This window comes from Lepisosteus oculatus, chromosome 2, assembly GCF_040954835.1.
Source record: "Lepisosteus oculatus isolate fLepOcu1 chromosome 2, fLepOcu1.hap2, whole genome shotgun sequence".
In the NCBI taxonomy this organism is placed as follows: domain Eukaryota; kingdom Metazoa; phylum Chordata; class Actinopteri; order Semionotiformes; family Lepisosteidae; genus Lepisosteus; species Lepisosteus oculatus.
The window spans coordinates 9,331,971-9,358,923 of NC_090697.1; the positions used below are offsets into that span (position 1 = coordinate 9,331,971).

Sequence of the window (26,953 nt, forward strand, 5' to 3'; positions counted from 1 at the left end):
CCAGTCTGGCCCACATCATTAGCCAGCAGTAAAAGAAATTCCCTACATGCTGGTGAAAAATAAGCCGAGCACTGTTTATGTTTGGCAGTGTAATCTTGGCATTCCATGCACCATAGACCTCTTTGGCTTGTTGGGCGCCAGTGAGCTTGGATCTTCTTGCTTGACGGCAGCATCAGTCTAGCCTTGTGAGGCAGATCCTGGAGGCTTGCAGCTTTGCAAGGAAAGGGACAGGACTTGACAGTACATGTTTCAAAGGAAGTGTGCGCTTGACTTTCATCCTTCTGTACTGCCACGGTGTTTGTAGCATCTAATAAGAATTTGCCGTTTGAAATTGAGGTGTGGTGGGGGCAGGATGTTAAAACAAAACAATTTATAAAAGGAAAGGAAAAAACGTAAAAGATTCCTGTTTCAGGACTAGGCTGAAAATTTAGATTATGGGGCACATACTGCATGTCAGATTAAAAGAGGCTGAGACCTATGGTCAAATCCATGTTTTAAATCCAGCCTTAAAATTGCATTTTTAACCCATTCTTGACCCCTTTTGCATTAGCCTTTTGCAATATGATATATACCTTCTAATAAAAATAATTACAGTATATCATTATGCAATAACATCTTCAGACTAGTTTTCCTTTGCCACCGAATTTAAAATAGAAAATTAAGTTTGACGGATTTCAGAAGGTAAAATTAGGTGTTATAAGATCTTAGAAAAAATGGCAAGCAAATAAATACTGTAAGTAGAATGTTATACTTACAGTATATGTGTCAGGAGAATGAACTGTTGTATCTCGGGTATTATTCTGTGACTAAAAAAGTGACATTGTGTATATTTAGTTTAATTTGATTTTCAATAGCCATGTCTTAATTTGCATGTTTTCATTTCCTACTCCTATGACACATGAAAAATTAAAATAAAAGGACAAATTAAATACATTTAAAAAGGACAGGCATTCCCAGGGTAGAACTGTGGAATGCTTCAGAGCATATCTTCATATCTCTCCAATCATAACTACTGTTGCTCACCCTGCAGGGCTGGAACTAAATATTCAGTCAGTGTCTTTGGAGTCTTTGATGGTGGAGAAAGTTTTCCTTTGGCTGGGGAAGAAAAGACAACTCTTTCAGATATGCCTGAACCGCCACCAATACGTTTTACAGGTATTGTATATATCCCTCATTACTTTGGAATTGTATCAAGAAAACAGACATGAAGGCCAGCAGAGTATTAAATAAACCTTATAAAAGTAATAAAAACTGATAGTGCATGTTGGAAGTGACAAGGCAACAGAAACGCAACTGATAATCACAGTTGATTGTGAAATGAAATAAACAATGCTCTCACTTCACGCACTGTTCTGATTTTTGCATAAATAAGCTTTATGGACAACAGTGCAGTCATCTAGTGTTTTACGCAGTAGTAAGGTTCCTGACACAGCGCATGAACCCAAAATCATGTATAATCACAACACCCCCTTACACCCCATTCCCCTCCCTCAAACAAGTAAAATCAATCGTAAGTGTATTAGTATGTGTATGTACAGTATGCAGTTTAAAGTATTATGAAAACAGTGATACAGCAAATACTGTACAAAATAGATCATGTCAAATTTCATAATTATTAAATGCAGAGAACACAACAGATGCATAACGCTCACGATTAGCCTTAATTGCACGAATCGAAGATTTCATTCTTGCAAAACATATGCACCAAACTGGTCACTGTCATCTCACCCCTTAACATGTTCAAAATCTCGATATTTTGGTTAACGGGCGATATTGAGGATGTCGTTGCACGAAAAAGAAAACGCAGATAAAGAAAGCACTAGGGAGCTACAGGCTGTGTAACACGTTCTTGAAGTGTAACTCAGATGTGTGCCGTGTCAGATGTGAATTGTTGAAATTTCCTGCATTATTTGATTTTTCATGCATTATGATATTTTTCCCGCCTTATTTTATTTTTTCCTCTCTGACAGCATATACACGCATTTGTGCAAAAATATTTCACGTAAATACTGTAAATATCCGTGAAATACTTTGATTCTCTTTTGTGGGTAAAGACAGTGTGTACAATTGTGGGGCGGTCCGGAACATATTTCGTTTAATAAATCCATGTGCTAAGATTCATTTTTGACCTAATCCTTTTAGTCTTCTTTTATCAAAAGCAAAATAAAAAAAAATCTGTTTGCAATTATAAATATTCAACAATTTAGCGAGCCTGACATGGTGGGCAGCTAAAGAAGTATGGAAGAAGGAAAATATTGTGATTTTAATGTAAGACTCCAGAGAATATAATGACCCAGGCAGAAATTCCTTTAATCTGGAACAAATCAAGTGATTCTGACAGATACAGTACTTTGGCTTGGGATTAAGAGGTGTTAAAACAAAGCCAGTAAACAGAGGAACGCCATTTAGATATTTAGATGGTTCCATAAAATTCAGATAAACAATACAAAACAGTAAGAATCAAACATTTCTTGACTCTAATCACACATAAGTACACTAAGACTTGTTCATAAAGGCATTTGCTTGTAAACAGTGAGTAATTTATATTAAATCCTTTTGTGCCAGGATTTAGTGCTGAATTTTCATATATACTTGAATATGTGAACTAAATGTATACGTATGTACGTTGTACTACAGTAACTAATTATTCCACCCAGCAGTGAGGTGCTTTAATTTACATAAAGACACCGAAACACTGAGTTTATATTTGATTCTACTGGTCATGAGTGGACATCCTTTACAATCAGACTTTGTTTTTGTTTTAATGTAGAGTTTACAAGTTTTGAGATGGAACTGGAGATACCTGTTCAATAATTCTGGCTTGGAGGTGGAGGGAGAGTCTTTTGAGTGTTCAGTAGCACGTCTAGAAATCACAAAGGACACATTGCTCTCCAGTATATATGCAAATCGAGTTTTATTTTATTTTAGTCAGTAAAGGATGTTGAAAAACTGAACTGACCTTTTTTCTAACTGCACACAGCGTCACATGTCACAAATGTCTAAACTGTATATCTGCATTTTTATGCAGAGGACGAGAAATCTTTTTCTTCCCCCAGGTGTCTGGAATAGCAGGCGTTGTCCCAATGAGGAATGCATAATAACTCTCAAAGAGGAACAACACATATTTCATGTGTCAAGAGGGTATCTTTTGTTTCCCATGGGATGTTCCGAAAGATTGTCAAGGCAACATGCCAGCAAACCGGGTGGAAAATGAAAGGATCCGAGCTGAAAAAGAAGTTTATCCTGAGAATGTTTATTCTGTAATTGCTTCAAATATACAAAGTGTAATTGTATTTGTCAACATTGTAATGACCTGTTACCATTCTAAAATGCTGTCAATTTTGTCGTGAAGCACAATGTTTGTATTTTATGTTTGCCTTGGAGACGGTATTCACATCTTTTTCCTTGTTTTTACCCTTTTCACTTTTTGCTTTGACGCAGAGGTGTCAAAGCACGTTTCTGCACCATCTATGTTCCTTGCTCTTGTCAATTATTTTTATCATTGTTTCTCCATAATTCACTTGTAAACTTAATCGGAATCGTGACTGAAAAGACCGTCTTGGTAATCATGCTGTCATCTGGCCTCACAGATGTGGAGTGTAAGACCACAGCCCAAGCCGATATAGTTCTGCTGGTCGATGGGTCATGGAGTATTGGGCGTCTGAACTTCAAAACCATCAGAGCCTTTATCGCACGTATGGTTGGTGTCTTTGAAATTGGCCCCAACAGAGTGCAAATTGGTGAGTGATACAGAGATATCTCTGAAAGATTTGGAAATGTACCCCACGTATGAGACAATGCCTGAAGTGATCATCTTGAATTGTCTTTACAGGCCTGGCTCAGTACAGTGGGGACCCAAAGACCGAGTGGCATCTCAATGCCCACCGAACACGAGAGTCTTTGCTGGAGGCAGTAGCCAATTTGCCTTACAAAGGAGGCAACACCTTAACAGGTATCCTAAACTTTTAGTTAAATTTTTATTTAGTTACAGCTCTTCCAAACACAGTAGTTACAGCATTTTAAAATGTTGGCTCAAATTAAGTTAAAGGAAAATTTTTCACAGTCATTTATAGACATTGAAAGATATTATGCATTCATATTCTCTTTTCCCCCCCCTTCTATTCAAGGCCTGGCTTTGAATTACATCCTGCAGAACAACTTCAAGCCAAATGTAGGACTTCGGCCCAATGCCCGCAAAATAGGAGTGCTCATCACTGATGGCAAATCACAAGATGATATCATCATGAGCTCCCAGAGCCTGCGTGATCAGGGGATTGAGCTGTATGCTGTTGGTAGGTACTGCAAAGCATTCAAACAAACTGTTTATCTCGCATTTAAAGGTTATTAGATTCTTTAAAGCTTGGGAGGCTTTTTTGAAGTGCAGTTGAGTCTTTTATTCAATACAGCTGAACCAATATACGTGAGTTTGTGTGATAACAGCGCTGAGCGTGCAGTAAGAAATTCGAAAAGGAAAAGTTGGAACACGATGCGTATCAGCGATTCCTGTGGTATTCTAATTCAGTCAGTAATTCTTTGGGACAAAAAAAAAAGGATCTGACCAGGAAGGCTTTCTGGTTTCTATTATGTCCAAAAGAGCGTGAAAACTAGAAATTCTGATGTACAAAAGACTGGTTTGTTACTTCTCTGTGCCAGTATACTAAAGATTTAAATGTGTTTTCTCATTCAACAATTTCTCAACAATTTCTCATTGTTTGCAGGTGTAAAGAATGCTGATGAGAATGAACTGAGGTCTATTGCTTCGGACCCAGATGAGATCCATATGTACAATGTGGCTGACTTCTCCTTCCTGCTTGACATTGTGGATGATCTCACCATCAACCTCTGCAACAGTGTGAAGGGTAAATACCAGCCTCCTGCCACTGAGAGCTGCAACAGTGCCTCTCTGTATCCGTGTCCTGGGAAACAAATTGCAGATCTGGTAGAAGTATAACACTGTCAAACACAACATGGCTAAAAAACGTTTTTCTAAAATATTTATGTTACCCTGGCAGCTAAATGTCTAGCCTAAGGGCATGCCAAATTGATGTTTTAATAATGATTTAAAATGCCAGAATTAAAGGCTGCAGTGTATAAAGTATCAGTCAGAAACACATAGTGGTAAATTCAGGTCCAGAAAAGAATGTGCCAGGAAAGGATATTTATTTTGTTTTAGAATTCCAGTACTACAAACAGCGGAATACTCTTTTTACTTTCAATTGTATAAACACATATGAGTTTTTAGTCCCACAAAAAGTGTAAAATGTGGCTAAAATACGTGGTTAAATGCAAACATGTAAACAGTACATTATTTAATATATAGGTATAAAGACTGGTACCTTTTGCCAATAACAGGTTGTATTTCATGAAAGCAAGTTCATACTGTATATACTCTCATCTGAATTCTAAAATCTACAAACCAAAAACAGCATAACAAATCTTTTATTCATATTTTAACAAAATCTCTTTCATGTTTTGATTAAGTCAAGATATTCACAGAACAGGTTATTCAATGTGTATGTAAGTATAAGATTAGTAGATTAAAGTTACAATTAAATTGACTTGGAATGAATGCGATGTGTATTAAAGCACATACTACATTTATCAGTACAGTTCTAGAAATTGCCTAAACTGAGCAGGCCTGATAAGGGTCTCTGTTTAATATGTTAGGAGATGCTTAAATCTGAATCCCTCATTAGTTACATCACATGTAAAACAGGGGGACTAGAAGCACCCACAGACCTGGTCACCTCTGAGGTCACAGCTCGGTCGTTCAGGGCCACCTGGACAGCACCTAGTGGGACAGTGGAACAATACCGTGTAGAGTACAGGCCAGCTGCTGGAGGCAGAACTGAGGAGGTGGGTGATTTCCAATGTCTGTTCTCAAATTTGCACGTGTAGTAAGGGTGTAGGTTGATAGTGAGATATTGTTGCTGACATTAAACAAATGCGACTCTGCGTGGGTAAATCCTGAATTATCTTTACATCTAGAAGTCAATTATTCGAACCTTTCTGAAAGTCAGTATTGATTTTCTGAATCAGTTTCTTATAGATCTTGCTGAGGCTTACATGGCGTTCTTCTTTAAAGAGCCTTGATTTGGCCCCGAGCCCATCACCTTGTGCTTTAGTTGGCTGCTGCCACACCACGTCAGCACAGTAAAAAGCAAAAGGTTGACAGAGAACGAGAACAAAGTAAATCCAGGCGTTTCCATTCCGTCAGCTGCAAAGTCTCAGTGGCTTTTTTTTTTTCTTACAGAAACATGTATTGACAGCTGGGTTCTAGATTTAAATCTTTTGGGTTGCCCCTCAGTAGTTTCCATTTTAGTAGTTTCTTCGTTGGTTCGTGGCTTTCACTGTGATTTCTGAAGAACTCCGCTGTGTGGACTTTGCCAGTTCCTTAGAGGATTTGAAAGATTTGGGTCTGGTCCCTTCTTAGTTTTCTCTTTTCAAGACAAAAAGGGTTCTGTTCTTTCAGCCTGTCAGTGTAGGACATTCCTTGTAGTCCAGGAATGCATCTGGTTATTCTTCCCTGATACCTTACCAAGGCAGTTATTGCTTTTCTTTAATGTTATGACCAAAGTTTTATACAATATTCCAAATGGACCCATCCAAGGCCATTATACAATTCTGACACAACATTCCTTCATATCAATTCTACACCTTTGGGTATTTATCCTAACATTTCATTTGCCTTCTTTATCGTTTGCCTACACTGTCTAGAAGATGTCAATGAAATGCCAACATAAACACGTCTTCTTCAAAAGTAGCCTCTTCTAGCTAAGAGTTTACATTTGTCTTACCTACACGAAACTCCTTGCGCTTGTTTACATTGTAACAACTAAACAAGCAGTAGGGAAGAAGAGTCCCCCCTTCCCTGTAACATTTTCTTCTGCAAGTCTGCTGTAAAAAAGCGCTTTATTTTCAATACATAAACACCTGTTTGAAACTAATAACTGTTCGTCTTGTCAGATCTTTGTTGATGGATCCACCACGACGGCAGTCCTTCCTAATCTCAATCCACTGACAGAATACTTGGTTCAAGTTTATTCTGTGAGTGGGACCGAAAGCAGTGATCCCTTGAAAGGTTCCGAAACCACCTGTAAGTACAGACTTGTTTCCTTTGGTTTTACTCATGATGTTTCCACCATCCATTTCCTCTGAAGCTCTATTAGATTACCAAAAATAAACCTTCAAAATGTATTTTTACTGAACAGATCCCAAGTGACAGTTTTGAAAAGAACGTATTTCATTATGGTATATTTTGCCAAAATATATTTTAGAAAATGAACACTGCTTGACATGAAATACTGTTAAAACCCTCTGGGGCAGGAAAAGGAAACTGGATTAGAATTTAGAAATATATCATTATAGTCCCTCAGATTTTCTGCTTATTAGAAAAGTTTTAATTCTAAAAATGTATTGTGTAGTAAGGCTTCTTATTTTTAAATGTGAGGGTATGAGAATTGATGTTGCAATTGTATGTGATGAAAAAATCTTTGTGAAACTGGCTAAATTTATAGTAACATGCATGTTTCCAGTTGTGTACTACGGTGCTAATTTAGTTAAGATATAAAACTTTCCTTCAGCTGTTACTCATACTTATGCTATTCCATGTCATTACTGGCATTTCTCAAGTTTAAGAGCCCTCTTGTAGCTGTATGAATGAGACCTGAGTGTGCTGGCAACTGCAGTGTGAAGGTCAGCAGAAACAAATCAACTGATAGGTGTTTTTGCAATGTAACATTTTGTTTTTACCAGTGCCTCTTCCATCTGTGAGAAATATGAATGTCTACGACATGACCTCCTCTTCCATGAGGGTGAGATGGGAACCAGCGAGTGAAGCTACGGGATACCTGTTACTGTACAGTGCTATCAATGCCACCACACCTGAATCGGAGAAAGAGGTAGAGTCAGCAAGTTGTCCTCAAGATGCTGAAGTTGTGTATGGAAACATTATATGTACAGAATATTTAGAAATAATATATAAAATAAAGGGCAGTGTTATGTAGTAGGTATCACTGGCCTGGCCTTTTTAATCTCTGTTTTAGTAAGTAACATTCATGTTGCCAACTGGGCTGTAGTTTTCATCCTACATTCCAGTTTAGAAAGTAGCTTCACTCGCCATCAGTGTCTCTGTGCAAAATGGAACTGATTTCTTCCTTAAAGCTGCATCTGTGAAATTGGCGTACACCTGTGTAAATACAGCCAAACCAGGTGTTTTAAAGGGTACACAATAAGAAATGAATGCCTGTTCTCATCAGTAGCGTGTCCTTGTCTTAATCCTGCAGATGAGGGTTGGATCTGAGGTGAATGATGTCCAGCTGGAACAGCTGCTTTCTGATACTGCCTACACTATCTCCCTGTACGCGCTTCATGGTGAAGCCGCCACTGACCCTCTGACATCGCAGGGAGTGACATGTACGCTGCTTCTTTATAATGGCTGATGATTCGGACTGCTGCTTTAAATAGAGGAGCTTGGCACTTGTAGCTTCTCCGTGTGGTTAACTACCTTTAGATGCTGTTAAATTCAAACCTGTTTTCAGGTTATGTTTGCCTGGTTTTTATTAATCTGTTTTCGGCCACTGAATCTATCTCTCGTACTTAAGATGTTTTTGAAGGAGTATTGTTTTCCGAACTCTGTTTAAAGGGTGAAATCCTAACAAGCGCAGGACAGCAAAACACAACTCTATGTGTTTTTGACAGATTTATTTCACTTGGCTGACAAGTACTTCTTCCATTGTGCTTCCTTGGCCTTTTAGTCCAATCTGACATTTCTAAAAATTCCTGCTCTTCTGCTGTGTCAATGAGAAGTATTCCATTTGGATACTGCTTGCTGCAAACAATAGTTATTCATTCTCATCAGAAACAGGCAATCATGGAATAGATTACAATAAGTTAAGAGGGACAAAGGGCCTCCTCTTCTTTGTAATCATTCTTATCAAAAACACAAATTCCAATCAGGCAAAACTCCCGAATTACAAAATGTTTTCTTTCTCCTTTGGATTTGATGCTGTTGAGAAATGTAGCCGTTTTTAATGTGCTAGGAATTTAATTGATCTTTAACCTGCACACTCCTCTGTTTCATTTTTTTTTTTTTTACCCCAGTGCCACTGCCACCAGCTGGCGAGCTAAGGATCACTGATGTCACACACAGCACCATGAAACTTAACTGGGATAAAGCACCAGGAAAAGTTCGCAAATACATTATCACATACAAGCCTGTAGATGGAGAAGAAGCCAAAGAGGTAGGGTGTGCATGGGGAGTAGTCTATTTTATCAGAAGTTCAGAGTTTATCCTATGTCTCTAACTTTGCAGTAACTTCTACTGAAATTACACTGTATGCTTATATATTGAACTACAGTATGGGAATAGTTGAGTGAAATGCCCTCATGGTGAATGTTTTGTGGTATTTGTGCATTTTTTTTACCAAGGGTTTATATTACTTTTGCTACTGTTTCCTTTGGCTTCAACATGTATTCACTGCACTTTGATACACTTGGGATATCTGTACCGGAGGCAAATGCAGAAACAGATTTCACTTGAATATAGGTTGTTGGAATTTTAAATTCTTCACCTGAACCATGTCGTTTCACAATTCCAGTGTAGTGGGAGGTATATTTTATGGGTTTACCCCTTGGAAGACAGTGCCTTCTGAAGATCGCTTGGCTGCACATTTCGGCCCCAGTTGACTATCATATCCTGTGAAATAAATCACTCTGTGGGACCCATCGTAACTTCTCCGCTGGATTTCAAAAGCTCATGCATCTTAAGCCCCTTATGGACTTGTTCAGCAAAGTTTTGAAGTGATGTATGCCCAAGAAATAACAACAGCTCAACGACTCTGTTAACTGATGGATGATAATGTTCAACGGGATAAATGATTTTTCATTTTTGTTCAGGATAAATGTTTTTGTCAATCAAAAATCAGCTAATTATGTGGAATTATATTGGGACTGCACTGTATTTTCACTGATTTTGCAGCAGGAAGGAGAATGAGATGGCGTGTAGAGAACATTGACACCTTTACTTCTCCCAGCATGCAGTCACCTAGAAAATCCATCTTTCTGTAATATAAACTTCAAACGGTCTGGGAGCACACAGGCTGCAGTGCTGTTTAATGGTTTCTCTTTCTAAGAGTCTGGACATGAAGGTGCACTTTCCCAGGATTACAAACAATTCAGTCGAATGGCTTTGCAAATTTTTGGACATTTCCTGGATAGACCTCCCCTCCCCAGTATTGGGACCTTAAGGGATTCTGCGATATCATGAAGACACCATCAAAGGATTCAGAATAATATTGTGGCTTTTTGGTTTTAAAAAGACAAAACAGTAGCTAGTGTGTATTGATGATCTCATTTCTGATCTTCATGTTTCAAATAAAATCCTTTTCTTATTTTTATATTTATAAAATATTTTAACCATAACAATGAAACTTTTTTACCTAATTCGCTTTCAGATCGAAGTTGCGGGCAGCATAACTACAAAGGTCATTGACAGCCTGACTTCTCAGACGGAATATGATGTAGCTGTTACACCAGTTTATGACGAAGGTGCTGGAAATCCAATGATTGGACAAGCTGTAACTGGTAAGGAAGAGTTTCTGAAGAATCGTGGTTAGGATCAGCTCTGTTGCTGGAATATAACCCCCTAACTTTCAACCAACCTGCAAAATGAAACACCCACACCTGTCCGGTGTGCTTTGTGCCCTGGATCAAACAAATATAAGTTGACATAGCAAATATTTATGAACCTATTTCACATCCCTGTAGGGGACAGAGTGGTGGCATAGGGATTAGTGCTGCTGCCTCACAGTTCTAGGGTCTTGAGTTAGGTTCCGGGCAGAGGAGGGGGCGTTCTCTGGGTGTCCCAGTTTCCTTCCACCTCCACTGACACCACTGATGATAAGCTGACTCTCTGCTAAAACATGTCCTGTCTGGAGCAGTGCTGCTGGAATGCTAAAGCCAATATAATTTGGATAAAGTTCAGGTGAAGAAGCAGAACAAGAAGAGTCACATCCCGGCAGAGTCAATATTATGATTGAGATATTAAGGCACTGCTACACATCTGGGCCACTTAAAAATATAGTTGATGCAGTGTTCCAGATGATGACTAGACAATCAAAGCATTGCACATTTATTCAGATACCTCTTTTTTGTGTAATATGACTGAAATCAATGTAGATGAAAGATAATAATGATAATATATTAAACTGTGCAACTTATAGTTGCTTTCCACATCTAAAATTGTCTAGGGGCTTTTTTCCATTGACATTTATATTAACATAGTTTACATAGTGAATTCATATTTTTCATCCGTAGCAATCTATCACTTACTAAACAACTTTCATTATCCCCAGTTTCACCTAAGTAGAAGCTTTTAAATTATTTGATCCAAATATCCTCGATTTTGATGCACCTCAGGTGTATTACAGTACAAAGGGACGCAGACTGAGTGGCTTTGATCATGTTTAGTCTCAAAAATGAAAACGGACAAGAGCTCTATGATTTCACTTTTTGGCTACTTTTTAATTCAGCTTGATGAACCTAATTACTAGAATGGCTGTGTCCAACATGGTGAAGCTCAGCCAAATTTTAATGGCCTGGCCTCCTGATACTCACAGTTCTGCAGTTCATCCCTGCTCCAGCACATTCTTGCTCTCTAACCTTTGCCATGACTCATGAGTCACCTGACACATTCTGTACTCTGTAATGGATTATTGTAGCGCTTCCCAAAGTTCCATTTAGTAGAACTTATTGTGAACATTTAGACTCTGCTCAGCCTCCCACAACCTGATATACTGCATCTGTTTTGACAAGATCATGTTTTGATCTCAGTCTTTTTGATTTACTGCACGCTCTCAACTAAATACAGTATCAAGAGCTGAGTTTATCTCTTTTTCACAATTTACACAGATGTTGTTCCAGCGCCGAAAAACCTGAGGTTCTCTGAAGTCACACAGACGAGTTTCAGAGCTACATGGGATCACGGGGCTCCTGATGTGGCTCTTTACAGGATCGGCTGGGTTAAACAGGGTGGAAGCGACATCCAATATGTAAGGGCACAGACAAAGCATGATCATCTACGGTTGTGATCACTTTTTAGTATTAGAGCTGTGTATTACTTTCTACATATTTGACTGTATCAGTAACTTAGCCATTTGTTCCCTAGGCAATCCTTAACAGTGACGAAAACACCAGTGTCTTGGAGAATCTAGACCCGAATACAATCTACGATGTTCAAGTTACAGCCATTTATCCAGATGAATCAGAGAGTGAGGATTTAATGGGGAGCCAACGCACATGTAAGGCTTATATTCCTCAAGCTATGTTAGCTTAGTTTAAAAATGCCTGTTATTCAACGTTTCTTCTTTTTTTTTCCTTTCCTTTTTTCCTAGTGTCTAAAGCTCCAACACCAGGTAAGATCTGTTAGTATTCTATATATAATACTTACTCAGCATGCATTTAGTGATATGTGCTCCTTCTGATGTGAAATTAATTTTCTTCAGATGGCATAAAAGACCATTTTCTTGCTGCAGCCACATTCTCTAATGTTCTGAGATGGCTATCCACCTTTCTAATCTACAGGACTTGTAAAATGCATAATCTGATCAGGATTCTGTGAATGGATGCCTGCTCTGAAGTGCGTTTTTCATTATATCCGCAGCTCCAACAGGTGCCCCGCAAAATCTGCAGGTGTACAATGCCACTACAAGTAGCCTAACTGTGAAGTGGGACCCTGCTCCAGGCAGAGTGCAGAACTACAGGATAACATATATCCCTACAGCGGGGGGTCAATTACAAACGGTAAATGAAGCGCCATGCAATTACACTCATACCCCGGGATCCGAACCTAATTTGTTCCCGAAAATCTGTTCAGAAGGTGGGAGATTGTAATATCGAAAAAAAAATATTTCTTATGGGGAAAATTCCACCCCGTTCTGAACCGAACCAAAGTTCATTCAAAAAACACCCTAAGCATACAATACCATACAGACCATTACAGCAAGCTAAGTGAACAATGCAGTTCTACTCAAATAAGCCAACTATAATTAGATCATATTTAGATTTCTTATTCTTTCATAATTGATCGCTATCCAAGCGATCAGCTAGGACGATGTGTTTACTCTTGTTGACTATTACGCTAAAGAATATTTTTCTCTTCCTTAAGACCCATGCAGTTCCTCAATGAACAGCATTAAGGATGCAATTCCTTAATGAACAGCAACTACAAAACAATCTCAAAAAAACACTTTGGGAAAGAGAGCACAACCTTGCGTTGTGATTGTAAACACAGCAATGCTGCCTCACGGTGGCCTTAACCACAGTGCCTTGTGCCTGCCCAGAAACATGCAGCTGTTCAGTGGTGCTGAATCCAGTTGTTCTCAGAAGGCTCTCGGCCAAAATTGGTCACTTTCGATCTTCAAAGTTTGGATTAGCAAAATTTCGTTCTTATAACAAATTACAAGGTACAAATTCTTCATGGTCAGATTAGCGAAAATTCATATACCGAACGTTCTTATACTGGGGTATGACACAGTACCTGTGTCCTTGTCTTTAGTAAAAAGCAATGTTTATGCTGTTCTTGAACTATTCAGAGCTTCAAAATGGCAGTCATTGTGTATTGCCATAATATAATATAAACTTTACTTATTCATGAATGCATTCAGAATTGTTTTTTTTAATACTGGTAAATTGCCTTGTGTTTGCACATCAGTCAAACCCAGTAAACAATTTTGTACAGCTGTGCAGCTGTGTTAATGTAAATTGATCAGTGTTTTCATTTGGCAAAATGCTGGTATTCAGTCAAAAACGCACTAGGGCCTAATTTTTAAGTGTTTGGAACTGTGTTTCTGTGCTTTCAAACATGATTCAAATATAAGAACAGTACTGAGAAAATCTGTCTCTGTCAGGCAATAACGGACTTAAGGCTTCCCACTCCTGAGATCAAATCTGTTGTTTTGAAAGCTAGAAGACTCAAAAATGAGATTTCACATCAACGTTTGCTTAATTATTATGATTTTGCTGCAAAATGTGACAAGGGTGTAGCAGCAGTTCGTCTTTAATTAAAATAAATCACCCTTTGAAACAAAAGAGAGCAAGAGCCACTAGACTAGACTTTGATCAACTACTTTTCTTAGGCCATGTGCAGTTACCATTAATGTGATCTTCTGCACATTTTGTTTGGTGGTTTAAGGATTTTACCAAAACCTTGAGAAGTTACACTTAACCTTTAAGAATTCAGAGAGCTCCTTTGTACCAAAGGCATTACTCTTGCCTTAGTACACCATGTTCACAAGATTTTAGTTCAGCAGAAGATTAACATAACCTGGTACAGATACAGTGGTACAGTGGTTAGCACTGCTGCCTTGCAGTGCTGAAGCATTGGTTCCAGACCTGGGGTGTTATCTGCATGGAAATTACTGTATATGTATAAACTACATAGGCCTTCCATTCTCATTAGTAGATGCTACAATATTAAAAAAAGCCTGCATGAAAATTGCACTGTTGAGTTTCATACCACATTTGTGAAGTTTACTTGCAAAGGGTGACATCCAGCAGACTTTTCATGATGCACAATATGGTTTGCATTAATATATGCTGCCAAGAAAACAGGCATGGAAAACTTGTAGGATGAAGTCCTCAAGACTGAATCATTTCACTTTTCTAGTGAGTCTACTTATACTTGCGTATGGCTGCTTCCTGACATTTATTTATGTAATCAGAATTCTACCTGGAATACTCCAGAATTCTGATTATTGAACTATGGTACAAAGGTTCCTAAATTGGAATGACGATATTTTTTTTATTTAACTGATCAAGTCAAGTGTGAACAGGTTCTCACCATGAGAACCTGAAGAGTATTGATTTACACAGAGCATTTTACTGCAGTCAATTGACTGAAGCACTTTGCTTAAGGGTACAATCCCAGCCACCTGGGATTTGAACTCACAACCTTGTGGTTACAAATCCTAAAGTGTCTTACAACACAGATGGCTGTACATGTCATTCTGCATGCTATTTCACTAGATTTCAATGACCTAATTACACCTCTGAGGCCAGAGACTGCTTCACTTTGTTTTAGTCTTAATTTGACGGCTTTGATGGAATTAACCTCAGCAGGAGTTTTACTGATGGTACAATTGTAAGCTTGACTAGCTCCCCAGGTTTTCTACAAGCATGGGTGGTGTTTAGAAAAAATATTGTTTTGATTCAAAATAATTTACACTGTGCTTTTGAGAAGTTTTTTTTGTTGGGAACTGGCAAAAAACAGTGGCAGTACTTTTTCAGTCACTGTACATCAGGATCAGTAGTTTTTTATTGCTTCTTAATAACTAAACCAGTAATTTTCCAAAATAATCTATTTCTTGACATGTGGCTTTGTAACTGGGCCGCTATTATCGAAACCTGGGCTTGGAATGTGTGAATTCTCAGGCAGGGTTTATTTTGCCTGCAATTTTATTTGGCCTAGTAATTTTCTGAGATGCACTTTGTCGACATATTTAAGGGAATTAAAGGATACTAACAATGGTCAGATATATATATATAACAATCCTAGCCAAAAAAAGATATGAGAAAGATTTTACACTTTGGCGAGGTGAGAAACTACAGCTTTTTAAGAAACTCCAAATTTTACTGATGTCTGATGGTTGTTCCAGGAATAGTCATAAATCCCTGGTGCATTCTGGTGTCAGGAGGTTATGAGTCACTACCGAGTTTGACCAGGGGCAGTGTTTACACAGCAAACAGCAGGGGATTTAGCATTGTGCCTTGGGGAACCCCTTTTGTAGTTTTAAGACTTCTAAGAGAAATTCCTGCTAGGCCTTAATGACCTTCCAGAAGCAAAGATAATTATATCTTGAGTCAAAGACATGGAACGGGGTTGTTAAATTTATATTGGCTGGATTTAACAGTGCTTATATCCACAATTACTGGAAACATACAGAAGCTGTCTGGGAGTAGGGCTAATAGATGACGCTAACCTAACAAACCTTTGAAAACTAATATCAGAGAAAAACAATCTCTTATTAAAACTTATTTAGTTTGAATTATTATAGTATTAAATAGTGAATAAGTTAATTTTCATATAGTATATATTTTGAATTCCTTAAAAATATGACCTTAGATAAAGTAGATTGTAGATTATGCTGTATTACAAAATTTATGGAGCAGTAAGGCAGGGATTACATATTATTAGATTTTCAAAATGTGTGACGAGCATGTTATGACAATTTGAAGGATCTTAAAATACACTACATAAAAATAATTGTTTTCTGTGGAGATTTCAGATGTCATTATCTTTTTCTATATCTACTCATGTTAATATCAATACCATCTCATCAAAGGTGTTTTGTATTGACTGTGGAAATCAACGTTGCTCCAGTTACAGTACATAAACTACATGCAACACGTTATTGTAAACAAATGGCTCAACACAGTCATCTGATTGTTGTTATTCTATTTTTATATGTCTTTTATGAACAGGTTCAAGTAGGGGGCAGAAGGAACAGCGTTGTTTTGCAGAAACTGACATCAGACACCCCCTATACCATCAGTGTGGCATCAGTGTATGCTTCTGGGGAAAGCAAAGAAATAACAGGAAGTGGCAAGACCAGTAAGTGTCCATTGGGCTGTCCTGACCTGCGATCTATAACATTGTAATTGTCTCAGACGCTATGTGGTGCTTCCGTGTTACAAGAGTTTGTCCTTTTATGAGAAACCAGCTCCTCCGTGGGATGCTAGCTGAAGGATTTGTTGGGAAACTGCTCTCCTACCAATTCTTGTCACTAAAACAACAAAGAAAAACATCCTGAACAATCTGACCACCTCAGCTGGAACACATGAAGGACTACAAATAAGCGGAAGCCGTTTGGTCCATGTAGCTTGTTTGGTATCTAGTAGCTGAAGATCTCAACAGCCAGGGCGTAGGCTCTATGGTTCATACATTACTTCCTCAAACCTTAAATCATAAATACACCCTTAATCATTCTCAGTGATTGAGTTTCTCAACCACTTGCTTCTTTATCTTAATGGTGCTGCAGTACTTAATAGTGCTTAATAGTGCACATTAGGTAAACAGCTATGAATGTGAATTTAATTGAATGCACAGACTGACATGATTGTATCATGAGTGATTTGAAAGCTGGATATTTATATCTGTGCTTAACTATCGAGCGGCATCATATACATCATCATCATGATGTTTCTTTTAGTGGAGCAGCGTGGTCCAATCTTACCCTCTACATTCGGTAAGGCGGTGGGTAGGACAAGATCAGCGTGTTAAACTGCAGCTTGTTAAAACCGGAGGAGGCGGTGGTGGGAGGAGATCCAGCTGATTGAACAGGTTTCACAGAGTTGCGTGACCCCCTGATGTGTTTCAGAGCCCCTTGGCGGAGTGAGGAACCTGCAGGTCACTGATCCCACTACAAGCACTCTGAACGTGCGGTGGGAGCCAGCCGAGGGCAGTGTGCGCCAGTACAGGATCCTGTACGTCCCAGCCGCCGGGGGAGCCGAGGACATAGTAAGACTTTCCTCTAGTGCCGAGCTTGTTCGCTAACTGTATTCCTAACAGCAGCACATCTGGCCACAGAGAAATCGGCCTAAAAAGGTTCCACCAGTTCAGCTTCACGATTTACAAGTTAGCCACCTCACCTTGATGGTAAAACCTTCGATTTTGTTAAGCAAGTCCTGTCAATCCTTATATACAGATTTTCAGCAACTATTTCAGCATCTAAGATCAGAGGTTACTCATACACCTTGTTGCCCAGCATTTACATTTTCAGCACGAGCGTGTCAGGAGTGATGGGGTTTCCCTTTTTTGTTCAATACTTATAATTTAACCTCAATAGTTTAATCAATAGTTTCATCCTTCTTTGGAAAAATGTGAATAATAACAAAAATAAGCTTGTTCAATAGGTGATAACGAAGACTGCTGCTAGCTGCCGTCGGCACCAGCACAACAAATAAGAAATCACGTCGAACTCCAACTGTAGGGCTCTGCCCATTGGCAGCAGCTTTATCATTCTGTAGCCTGATTTTGTCAAATATGTGAGACGTTAAGCGAGCTGTACGTGGTGAGAACCTGGATGGGAGACTTCCAGGGTTCCTTCTGCAAGTGCTGTTGGCAAATCAGTAGATACACTGTGCACTGGGTACACAGTTCTGTAGGAGGTGCCATCCTTCAGATGAGACGTTAAACCGAGGACCTGACCACTTGATCATTAAAGATCTCTTGGCAGCTTTCAAACAATAGGGACAATAGGGACTTTAACCCCTTTTTGTGCTAAATTCCATTTTGGGCTTGTACAAACTGGCCTCCCTGAAGTTTCCCCTTAATTTAGTTGGCAATTTCTCAGTCATCCATCATTTCTGGAGTACAGTGAGGTTGCTGCCGCATAATGGCAGATGCATGTCGTCTAGGTGGGAGCTGCAGTTCACTGGTGGATGAAGTAGTTTCTCTCCTGTACTGTATGTAAGGCTCTCTGAGGTCTTTTGGAATGAAAAGAACATAACTATATGTAACTAAGTGCCCCCTATCTTATGCTTTCTTCATTCATTCCCCATGACTGGCAAATTCAGTAGAAGATACAGTAGTTCATCCCCAAAGATTACGTCCCTCCCACTCATATATAGTTTCAGGGTCGCAACATTATGTATTGTCGAAATAAAAGGGAAGAAAAACAAGGTTAGTGGCATGTGTGTATTGAATAAACGTTTTATGTGAAGCACAAAAATCCTTTACATGACTGTATGGATCAAGCTTGCTTTACAGCGCAGCTTTTCAGAGCTTTGAGTTTCCGCTCAACATTGTGTCAAAATGAATGATGCAGCAGATTACTTTGAAAAACATTTCTAAAGGAGTGTTCTTGCATGCCAGGTGTGCGGTATTCTGAGTACCTGTTTGAGACGTACGGTAAAGTAAAGTATTCCAAACCATCAAGCTTTCATTCTAACACCCGGCTTACAAATAGTAGATGCACACTCGTATAAAGTTATTGTTTCTTCTGTGTTGTGAACAGGAGCAAGTATCGGGTGGCACCACTTCCACTGTTCTGAGGAATCTTCTCCCCGACACAGTCTACAATGTGGCAGTAGTCCCTGTGTATGCCGAAGGGGAAGGCAAACGTCTCACGGAGTCTGGAAAGACATGTGAGTTCCTCATTTTAAATGAGCCAAGGAGAGGAACTTCGTGCCTGTCTTCTGTGGGTTTAGGGTTTGTCATTTAACCAGATTTTTATTGCATGTAGTCATGTCACGAGCGTGACTTCTTTTTCTATCCAAGAGAATATTTAATGCACAGATGAAAAAAGTAGCGTGTGCTCATTGCTCACACTGAAATAAATAATTCCAAATTTTATTTATCTTTAACCATATAGTGTATCTTAATTTTGGTTAAAGGCACATCAAAGAGTCTCGTGTCTAGACTTTGTGTAGTCCATTTAAAGGGGGTTAGATGAGTAAGCTTGGTTTCCCACAGGAAAATTGGGCCTTGTTTCAAACAAAGCACTTGTAAAACATACTTGTGGTTTTGAAATTATTACCGTCAAGCTTTTTTTATAAAAAGAGAACGCAGATAGCTTGAAAATAAACAACATGAAAGGAAAAGTTTATCTCATTAACATTTTTCTGTTTCTAAAATTCTTTCATGTTCAATATCCTATTGTATTTGCGGTATCTGATCCTTTATGTTGTTTCTTGCTAATTAGTCCATCAAAGTCAGCTTCGAAATAGGTAGTATAATTGAAAGGAAATGACATCGGTGAATCATTTTTGCTTACATTAACTACACACTTTTAGTGCATTGATTTGTATTTTCCCACCATTATACCGTTATTGTAATGTAAATATGAATATGAGGAACAAATGATCAAATTAAGAGCCTCATCTTTCTTTAAGAATTTAATCTGGTAATACACCTTAAATACTGGCAAAATTAATAACCAGTATTGTGAAAAGTTACTTTCAAATGCATTAAAGTTACTTTAAATTAATAAGAAGTAAGTTGCTTGTACATTGCTTATACTGTAAATTGCTTATAGAAATGCCAGAAATTGCTTATACAGTGGTAATGCATTACTTTTTAAAGTGACAATACACACTACACAAAATAGATCACAGGAACATTTTATTAAATGTTTCTAAATTTTAATTGAAAAATATGATCACTTAAGAAAGCAAATTGTAACTGCTGTCCATTTCTTTTTAAAAGTAGCTTTCCCCAAGACTGCTAATACATCTGCTTCTGTTTTAATAACAAGGAAAGTTTTTTTTTTTAGAGAGAGAGGCATGTAAGCCATAAAATCACTTTATATCCTGTTAAACTTGCTTAGGTCATCTTTTTGAAAGTTTAAATATCCCCATCTTCACAAAATGCACTTTTCAAAACCAAGAACTTTTCTAGATTAATTTGTGTTTTTTGTGTTCTTTTTTTTTCTTCTTGGCTGTAGAAGCAATGCCCTATTCCATTTGTCATTGTTTATTGGCCCTGTAAAAGTCCAATTGTCAACAGTAGAAGTCTCTCTTAAAACCTTTAGCTGGAAGATAGTCAAGGTTATTAGTGGAAGCCTTAGAAATGAAGCATGAACTTGTGCTGTGCTCATAACGCTTTTGTCTCTCTTAACAGTGGAGCGGAGCCCACCAAGAAATATTCAGGTTTATAATCCAACTCCAAACAGCTTGAATGTGCGCTGGGAGCCTGCTTCAGGCCAAGTGCAGCAGTATCGTGTTGTCTACGCTCCCTTGAGTGGAACAAGGCCTTCTGAATATGTGAGTCAACAAGCTCATGAATGATCTAAAGCCCAAACTGCAAAGCAAGCACTTGGCATAAAAGCCAAGGAGCGCTTTGAAGTCGAGTTTTTAAGTCAAATTCAGATTTAACTTAAAAGTTCTGAGTAAACTTGGTACTTTTTAATTGTTATCTTTTTATTTTTTTGCTGCACAGAAAATTTCCTAAACATGAATTGAACATGTTTAATTTTGACACATGTGAACTGTTTTCTCACAACAGAGGTTTGCAGGGGGTGGGGGGTGGGGGGTCTTTTCTGTTTATAGTGATGACTGTTAAATTAATTGGCTGTTTATTTGTGTGTGAGTCTGGATTAACTTCAAAATTACTTATTGTATTCACAGTGGGAGAGATGCTGGGGTTGATCAGATGCTCTCATTTTATAAAAAATAAATAATTATCAAGACTTAATGTATCTCAGCTGTGATATTAGTGTTAAAAGATAAGTAACATATTTTAATTATTTTAAACACAACCTCACTTCAATTAAAATCCCTGTGTTCCATAGCAGTATTTTTGTGCAGCAAAATACGTTGAAAACTTACAAAAAGTAACAAGCTTCTTTATGTTTTCAAAATCACAGCCTTCTGAGTGTTCTCATTGAATGTTTGTCCTAAAGCAACAAGTAAGGTTTTTTCTACAAACTTCTGTGATAACGCACCTGTAATAATCTTAGATTCATTAGGTAATGAAGCACAGTACATGGTGCTAATTGATTACATAAATTAAATTGAATTACATTATATAATCTAATTTCTTATTCTGAATTTTTAGAGCAGGCAAAGAGCAGGCAGTTTAATGTTATTACATTTCATTCTTTATATAATATATTTTATAGTTTAAACTTTACATCAACAGCAATCATTAAAGATATGGCACAGAATAAGATGCCTTATAATTCTGTGAAAAAAATGAATGAGAAATATTTGTTGGTTTTCTCTTATTTTTGGAAAGAGCTCTTCATTAGAGAAAACACAAAATTACAGACCCAAACTGGGTGGGTATACTCTAAGGCATACAATCATGCAAGCTATGAGTATTAATTAAATTAATTAACCAACCATAAACTCTAAATGCCATGTGCTTTTATAATGTCATTCTAATTAAAATAAAATCCAGAAAATGTCCAAATGTTAGATATACATAAAAAATATTGGAAACATTGGGACATTTGTATTTTTCTCTTAATATGGAATCTCATTAAAAAACGTTTTAATAAAGTAATAGTTTACTCAAAAGAAGATTAACAAAAAATGAGAACTGGTATACCTCCAGGTAGCACCTTTCATGAATCAGTTACCATGGCAACGACTCTCCGGGCGTTAAGAAAATTACAGTACTTGGCCAGATGTCTTTTCGTGGTCATGGGAACAATTTTTCAAACTCATTTTACCCGTCTCGCAAAAACCAAACCATCGAATAGGGAATTATAATTTTAGGACATTGTTTTTTTTTTAATAACTCAAGCCATGAAATTGTATTGCCTAGGTTCTTGTGCCAGGAAACACCAACAATGCAGTCATTGAACAGCTTATACCGGACACTCCTTATTCTGTTAGTGTCTTGGCCCTCTATGCTGATGGAGAAGGATCTCAAGTAACAGGACAGGGCACAACACGTAAGGAATTCTGCTTTTATTGCACGTTTATTGTATGGCTGCGCAGGAATGTTTATAGGACATTTCTTTCAGATTTCAGATTGTGGGGGAGTAATTTTTTCCTGTTATTAATGAAATACCAAAAGTCTTCTTTTTTCCATCCCTTCTTCTCCAACTTGTTTTTTATGCAAGTGTTATAAATTGCACTTCAAATGAGCTTGCCCGAGATACCGAAACATCAGTATGAATGAAGTGATACGGATTTTGGAGGCTTTGGTTATGTGGTGTGTCCAGCACATTCAGTATTGGATTTCTACATTTCAGACCTTCAGTACGGTCAGTTTGATTTTCCTTTTCCTGTGCCATTATTTTTAGTGCCTCGCAGTGGACCAAGAAACCTGCGTGTCTTTGGGGCAACTACAGACACCCTCAGTGTCAGCTGGGATCATGCAGAGGGACCGGTACAGCAGTACAGGATTTCCTATGCTCCCACTACCGGAGATCCCATTGAAGAATTTGTAAGCAGTCCTTTGATAATAGGGTTGCATTATACCATCACCTTCAAATTAATGAAGTAGGGGGACATCTTTTGGTTGAAATAAGTATTTGTTTAGGAAAGGAAGCCAGTTTTTGGCGTAGCTATGTTTTCAGATCTTTTTCTAACTTTTCACTTAGCTTTTTTTCTAGTTTTGACTTGAATAAATAACGCACTTCAGTGTGCACAGCAGATAAAACGCATGACTGAATATGGAGACATTAAGCAGTCGCATAAGTTATTGGATGTTTACAACATTAACTTGGGCCGCAGACAAGATTTGTTCAGTGAAAATGTTCTATGGTGTTTAGAAAAAACGTTAGTGACCTTCGTGTGTGCATTAGTGAATTCCATCCTCGTTGACCAATGCCTGTGAATTAAAGAGAGAAAACAGCGATTGCCAATGAATAAAACTGTGGCAAAATCTTGGCAAATTTGGAACTGAAGGCGTGCTGTGAATGTGTCTTGTGATATGTGAAGTGGAGTGTTTTCTTAGTGCAGACTGATTGAGAAAACCTAACTGAATATGTGTTATTGAAGCTGATGAGCTCGCTCATGCTCTTGAATCCCATTTTGCTTCCTGCAGACTGTTGTTCCTGGAAGAAGAAATAATGTCGTCCTACAGAACCTTCAGTCTGACACTCCATACAGGATTAATGTGGTGGCTGTGTATGCTGATGGACCTGGTGGCGAACTGACTGGAAACGGAAGGACAGGTAATAAGGCTTCAGTGGATAGTGTTGTCATTCTGGAACTATTTATTATCCTTCAGAGTAGCAACTGAATAATTAAATGTCCCATAGAGCTAGGTGTAGAATGCTATATGTACTTTCACTAGGCTTATCAGCCATGAGTTCAGGGTTGTGGAATTTAAAAAAATTAAGAATTAAAACAGCGTCTTCCTGTTTTAGCTGCTTAGTAAGTTTTCAATAAGGTGTCTGTGCAAGAAGGTCGAAATGGGCTGTCCTTCAATGGTTTAAGCCACACTGCTATTCCTGCCCTGTCCAAGTAGGCCCTCTGTTTCCATTTCCACAGTAAAAACTGAAACATGCACATAACACAGCAAGTCGGTGTAAAGATAGAAAACCAGGTGTTGAAATACAGCTGCGATTGACCACAACTGCTTTGTTGATCGAGACGGTGTGACTGTTTTTGAATCGCTCAGTGGGCCTGCTGGAGCCTCGCAACCTGCGCGTTTCGGACGAGTGGTACACTCGGTTCCGTGTGTCCTGGGACCCTGCTCCATTGCCCGTGTTGGGATACAAGCTTGTCTACCAGCCCACAGGTGAGGAAACAGGCACATTCCTGCAACAAAGCAAAAAAGGAAATAGTTTACAATATTGTAGAGATACAGATACAAAGAAATCTCCAATCTCCAGTTCCCTTCTAGCTCTGTAGTTACATCTGTCCCGTCTCCTCTCCAAATCCATTCATCCTTCCCATCCAGAGTAACTCCCCTCCTCCCTTAGTTTCCAGAGCTCCAAAGGGATTATATTTTATTACACATTGACACTAAGCAACAGTTCTGTTAACTCCACTTGTAAACTATCAGTAAGAGGTGACCATAATTTAAAGAAAGATATTTCGCTGCCCTTCAGAACTGCACTAAACGTTTAAACTTTTTATTTTTAAAGGGTTAGTTTCATGTAGAGTATTTCATGTCAAGAAATGGAATACTAGAATGGTTAAATAAAAATAAGTGAAAATTTGTGAACTTGTTTAACATTAAAAGGATAGCCAAATGCTCAATTGCAAGTATTCAGAAAATTACCTTAAACATTGAATCACGGAAAGAAGGTTAAATACTGGAGAAACACACAGCATCACCCAAGCGAGTGCTTTTGCTTGGTTTAAAACCCATGGTTTTGCCTCATCTTGAATTTCAGATCAGGATGAAACGATGGAGGTATTTGTTGGTGATGTCACTACCTACACATTGCATAACCTGCTCCCTGGTACCACATACGATCTCAAAGTCTACGCCCAGTACGATGGAGGAGCAAGTGGAGCCCTGATCGGACAAGGAACAACACGTACATGCCTCTATGTTTTCTATTTTTTTTCTTTGTTATACTCTTTTTGAATTTTAATAAATGCTATAGTTTTTATTAAATAGAATGAATGTTGGAGGAACAACAGAGCAATGTACTGTGCTATGCTGTAAATGATATGTCACGACAGATACTGACTTAAAGCCATATCTCAAGAGAATCATTGTACTTTTATTTTACTTTCTCTGTGGTTTTTAATTGGTCCCCCTTAAAAAGCTAAGTTTAATTATCAACTTTTTTTCATATGGTTGGTAAGACACCAATGTTCTCTGCCATTCGTTGTAGTGTATCTGAACGTCACTGATCTGACAACGTACCAGGTTGGTTTCGACACTTTCTGCATCAAGTGGACGCCTCACAGATCAGCTACGTCTTACAGGATTAAACTGAATCCTCTACAAGGTAATTCTTTTAATCTCATTTTACTTTAAAACTGTCAGATATAGACATTTGCTTGTGCTGTATTGCTGCTTACAAAAGGAAAGGAACTAAAGGACTAAAGTGATTTATTTTGCAGAATGTGCAATCCAGAGGTGAGAAATCATGTTTTGTGTTTTGTCTCGCACTGTCTGACAAGTTTAAATTCACACGTACACTTTGAATGTTTTATTCAAAATCTACAAGCTCAAACTGGAGACTTCTAAGGATAAGACAAGTTACAGCAAATCCTAACTAAATGCAGCAAAATTAAACAAAAAAAGAAATGTGTTGATTGCATAAGTAATCATACCCACGAATAATTATTATCTGGCAGAAGCACCTTTGGCACCTATTACAGCCAAAAGTCCTATTGGGATAATGCTCTACTAACTTTGCATACTGGCTTGGTGCACTGTTTGTTGACGGATTTGCTTATGGATAGCAGTCTTCAAGTCTTTTCATATATTTTCAATAGGATTCAAGTCCAGACTTCAATTTGGCCACTTAAGGACATTCACATATTCTTAAGCAACACCAGTGTGGTTTTGGTTTGGCATTATTCTGTTTAAAGCTGAATTTGTGTTAGTTTTAGCTCTGAAGCAGGTCTTCGTTTAGGATTAGCCAGTACTTTGCTCCACCTACAGTATGTTCCCATCAGTCTCAACAAGCTTCTCAGTTGACTGAGTGCTGCATTTTGTTGGGTTTACTTCAGATCTAACACTTTTCATTGTTCAGAAAGTTCCAGTTATTCCTGGCTGACCACAAAACCTTATGCCACATGTTTTGCAGTATCATTTAGGTCCTTTGTTGCAAACCCCTTGCAGGATTTGAGATGCTTTTTTCAAGTACCAAACAAGCCCCCTCTGTGGTTTGTATCTATTTAGATAGTGTTTGGGTATTTCCCACTTCTTAATGATTGACTACACCATGCTCAAAGAGATATTAAGGTTCTGAAATATTTTTATAACACTCTCTGGAACTGTGCCTTTGTATATCTTTATCCCTGAGTTGTTTTGAAAGCTCTTCGGTCTTCATGGTTGAATCCTTGCTTGAAATTCATTTCCTGAGTAAGGGACCTTACAGGCACAGGAGCAGTTGTTATGAAATCATCTGAACAACTATTCCTGCACACAGGCAGATGCCACTCAAATAAATATGTGGCTTGTTCAACTAATTTTGTGCACCATGAATTCAGGTTTGCCACAGTAAAGTGTTTGAATACTTATGCAATCAATTACTTTTCCTAATTTAATATTATTTACTTGTTTTACTTGATTTGCTTTGAATTTGTGAGGGAGGTTATATATTAATCGCCACATCAAGGCGTCATGACTTCAATCTTTAAAGCAGTATAATGTGAAAACTGTGCAAGGGGTCTAAATACTTTTGTAACACACTGTGGCTAAGGGTCATTAATGTAATTAAGGGTTATTTAACATAACAACCTAAGAAGGCTTACAAATGAGAGCACACCATTTGGCAGATCTAGCCCGTTAGTTAATTGAACTAATTGAACCTAAGATCTTATCCAGCTGTTTCTTAAAAGAAACATGCTTCGTCAGCATGTCTGT

The 26,953-nt window shown here is 38.1% G+C and overlaps 1 protein-coding gene across 3 annotated transcripts in view; it reads left to right on the plus strand.

The window, feature by feature from the left end:
- The window catches only part of col12a1b (collagen, type XII, alpha 1b), a 93,123-nt gene that overhangs the window by 33,140 nt on the left and 33,030 nt on the right, over positions 1-26,953 (plus strand). For all 3 annotated transcript variants that reach the window (XM_069196705.1, XM_069196706.1, XM_069196715.1), the window contains exons 17-41: positions 1,031-1,155; positions 3,591-3,740; positions 3,833-3,952; positions 4,128-4,292; positions 4,719-4,859; positions 5,717-5,856; positions 6,967-7,096; positions 7,756-7,901; positions 8,286-8,415; positions 9,103-9,242; positions 10,455-10,584; positions 11,911-12,050; positions 12,167-12,299; positions 12,393-12,413; positions 12,662-12,801; positions 16,480-16,609; positions 17,376-17,515; positions 19,014-19,143; positions 20,618-20,760; positions 22,268-22,397; positions 22,752-22,894; positions 23,498-23,627; positions 24,077-24,196; positions 24,798-24,944; positions 25,248-25,364. In XM_069196705.1, coding sequence (XP_069052806.1) covers positions 1,031-1,155; positions 3,591-3,740; positions 3,833-3,952; positions 4,128-4,292; positions 4,719-4,859; positions 5,717-5,856; positions 6,967-7,096; positions 7,756-7,901; positions 8,286-8,415; positions 9,103-9,242; positions 10,455-10,584; positions 11,911-12,050; positions 12,167-12,299; positions 12,393-12,413; positions 12,662-12,801; positions 16,480-16,609; positions 17,376-17,515; positions 19,014-19,143; positions 20,618-20,760; positions 22,268-22,397; positions 22,752-22,894; positions 23,498-23,627; positions 24,077-24,196; positions 24,798-24,944; positions 25,248-25,364 — 3,281 coding nt within the window. The remainder of the gene's footprint in view (positions 1-1,030; positions 1,156-3,590; positions 3,741-3,832; positions 3,953-4,127; positions 4,293-4,718; positions 4,860-5,716; positions 5,857-6,966; positions 7,097-7,755; positions 7,902-8,285; positions 8,416-9,102; positions 9,243-10,454; positions 10,585-11,910; positions 12,051-12,166; positions 12,300-12,392; positions 12,414-12,661; positions 12,802-16,479; positions 16,610-17,375; positions 17,516-19,013; positions 19,144-20,617; positions 20,761-22,267; positions 22,398-22,751; positions 22,895-23,497; positions 23,628-24,076; positions 24,197-24,797; positions 24,945-25,247; positions 25,365-26,953) is intronic.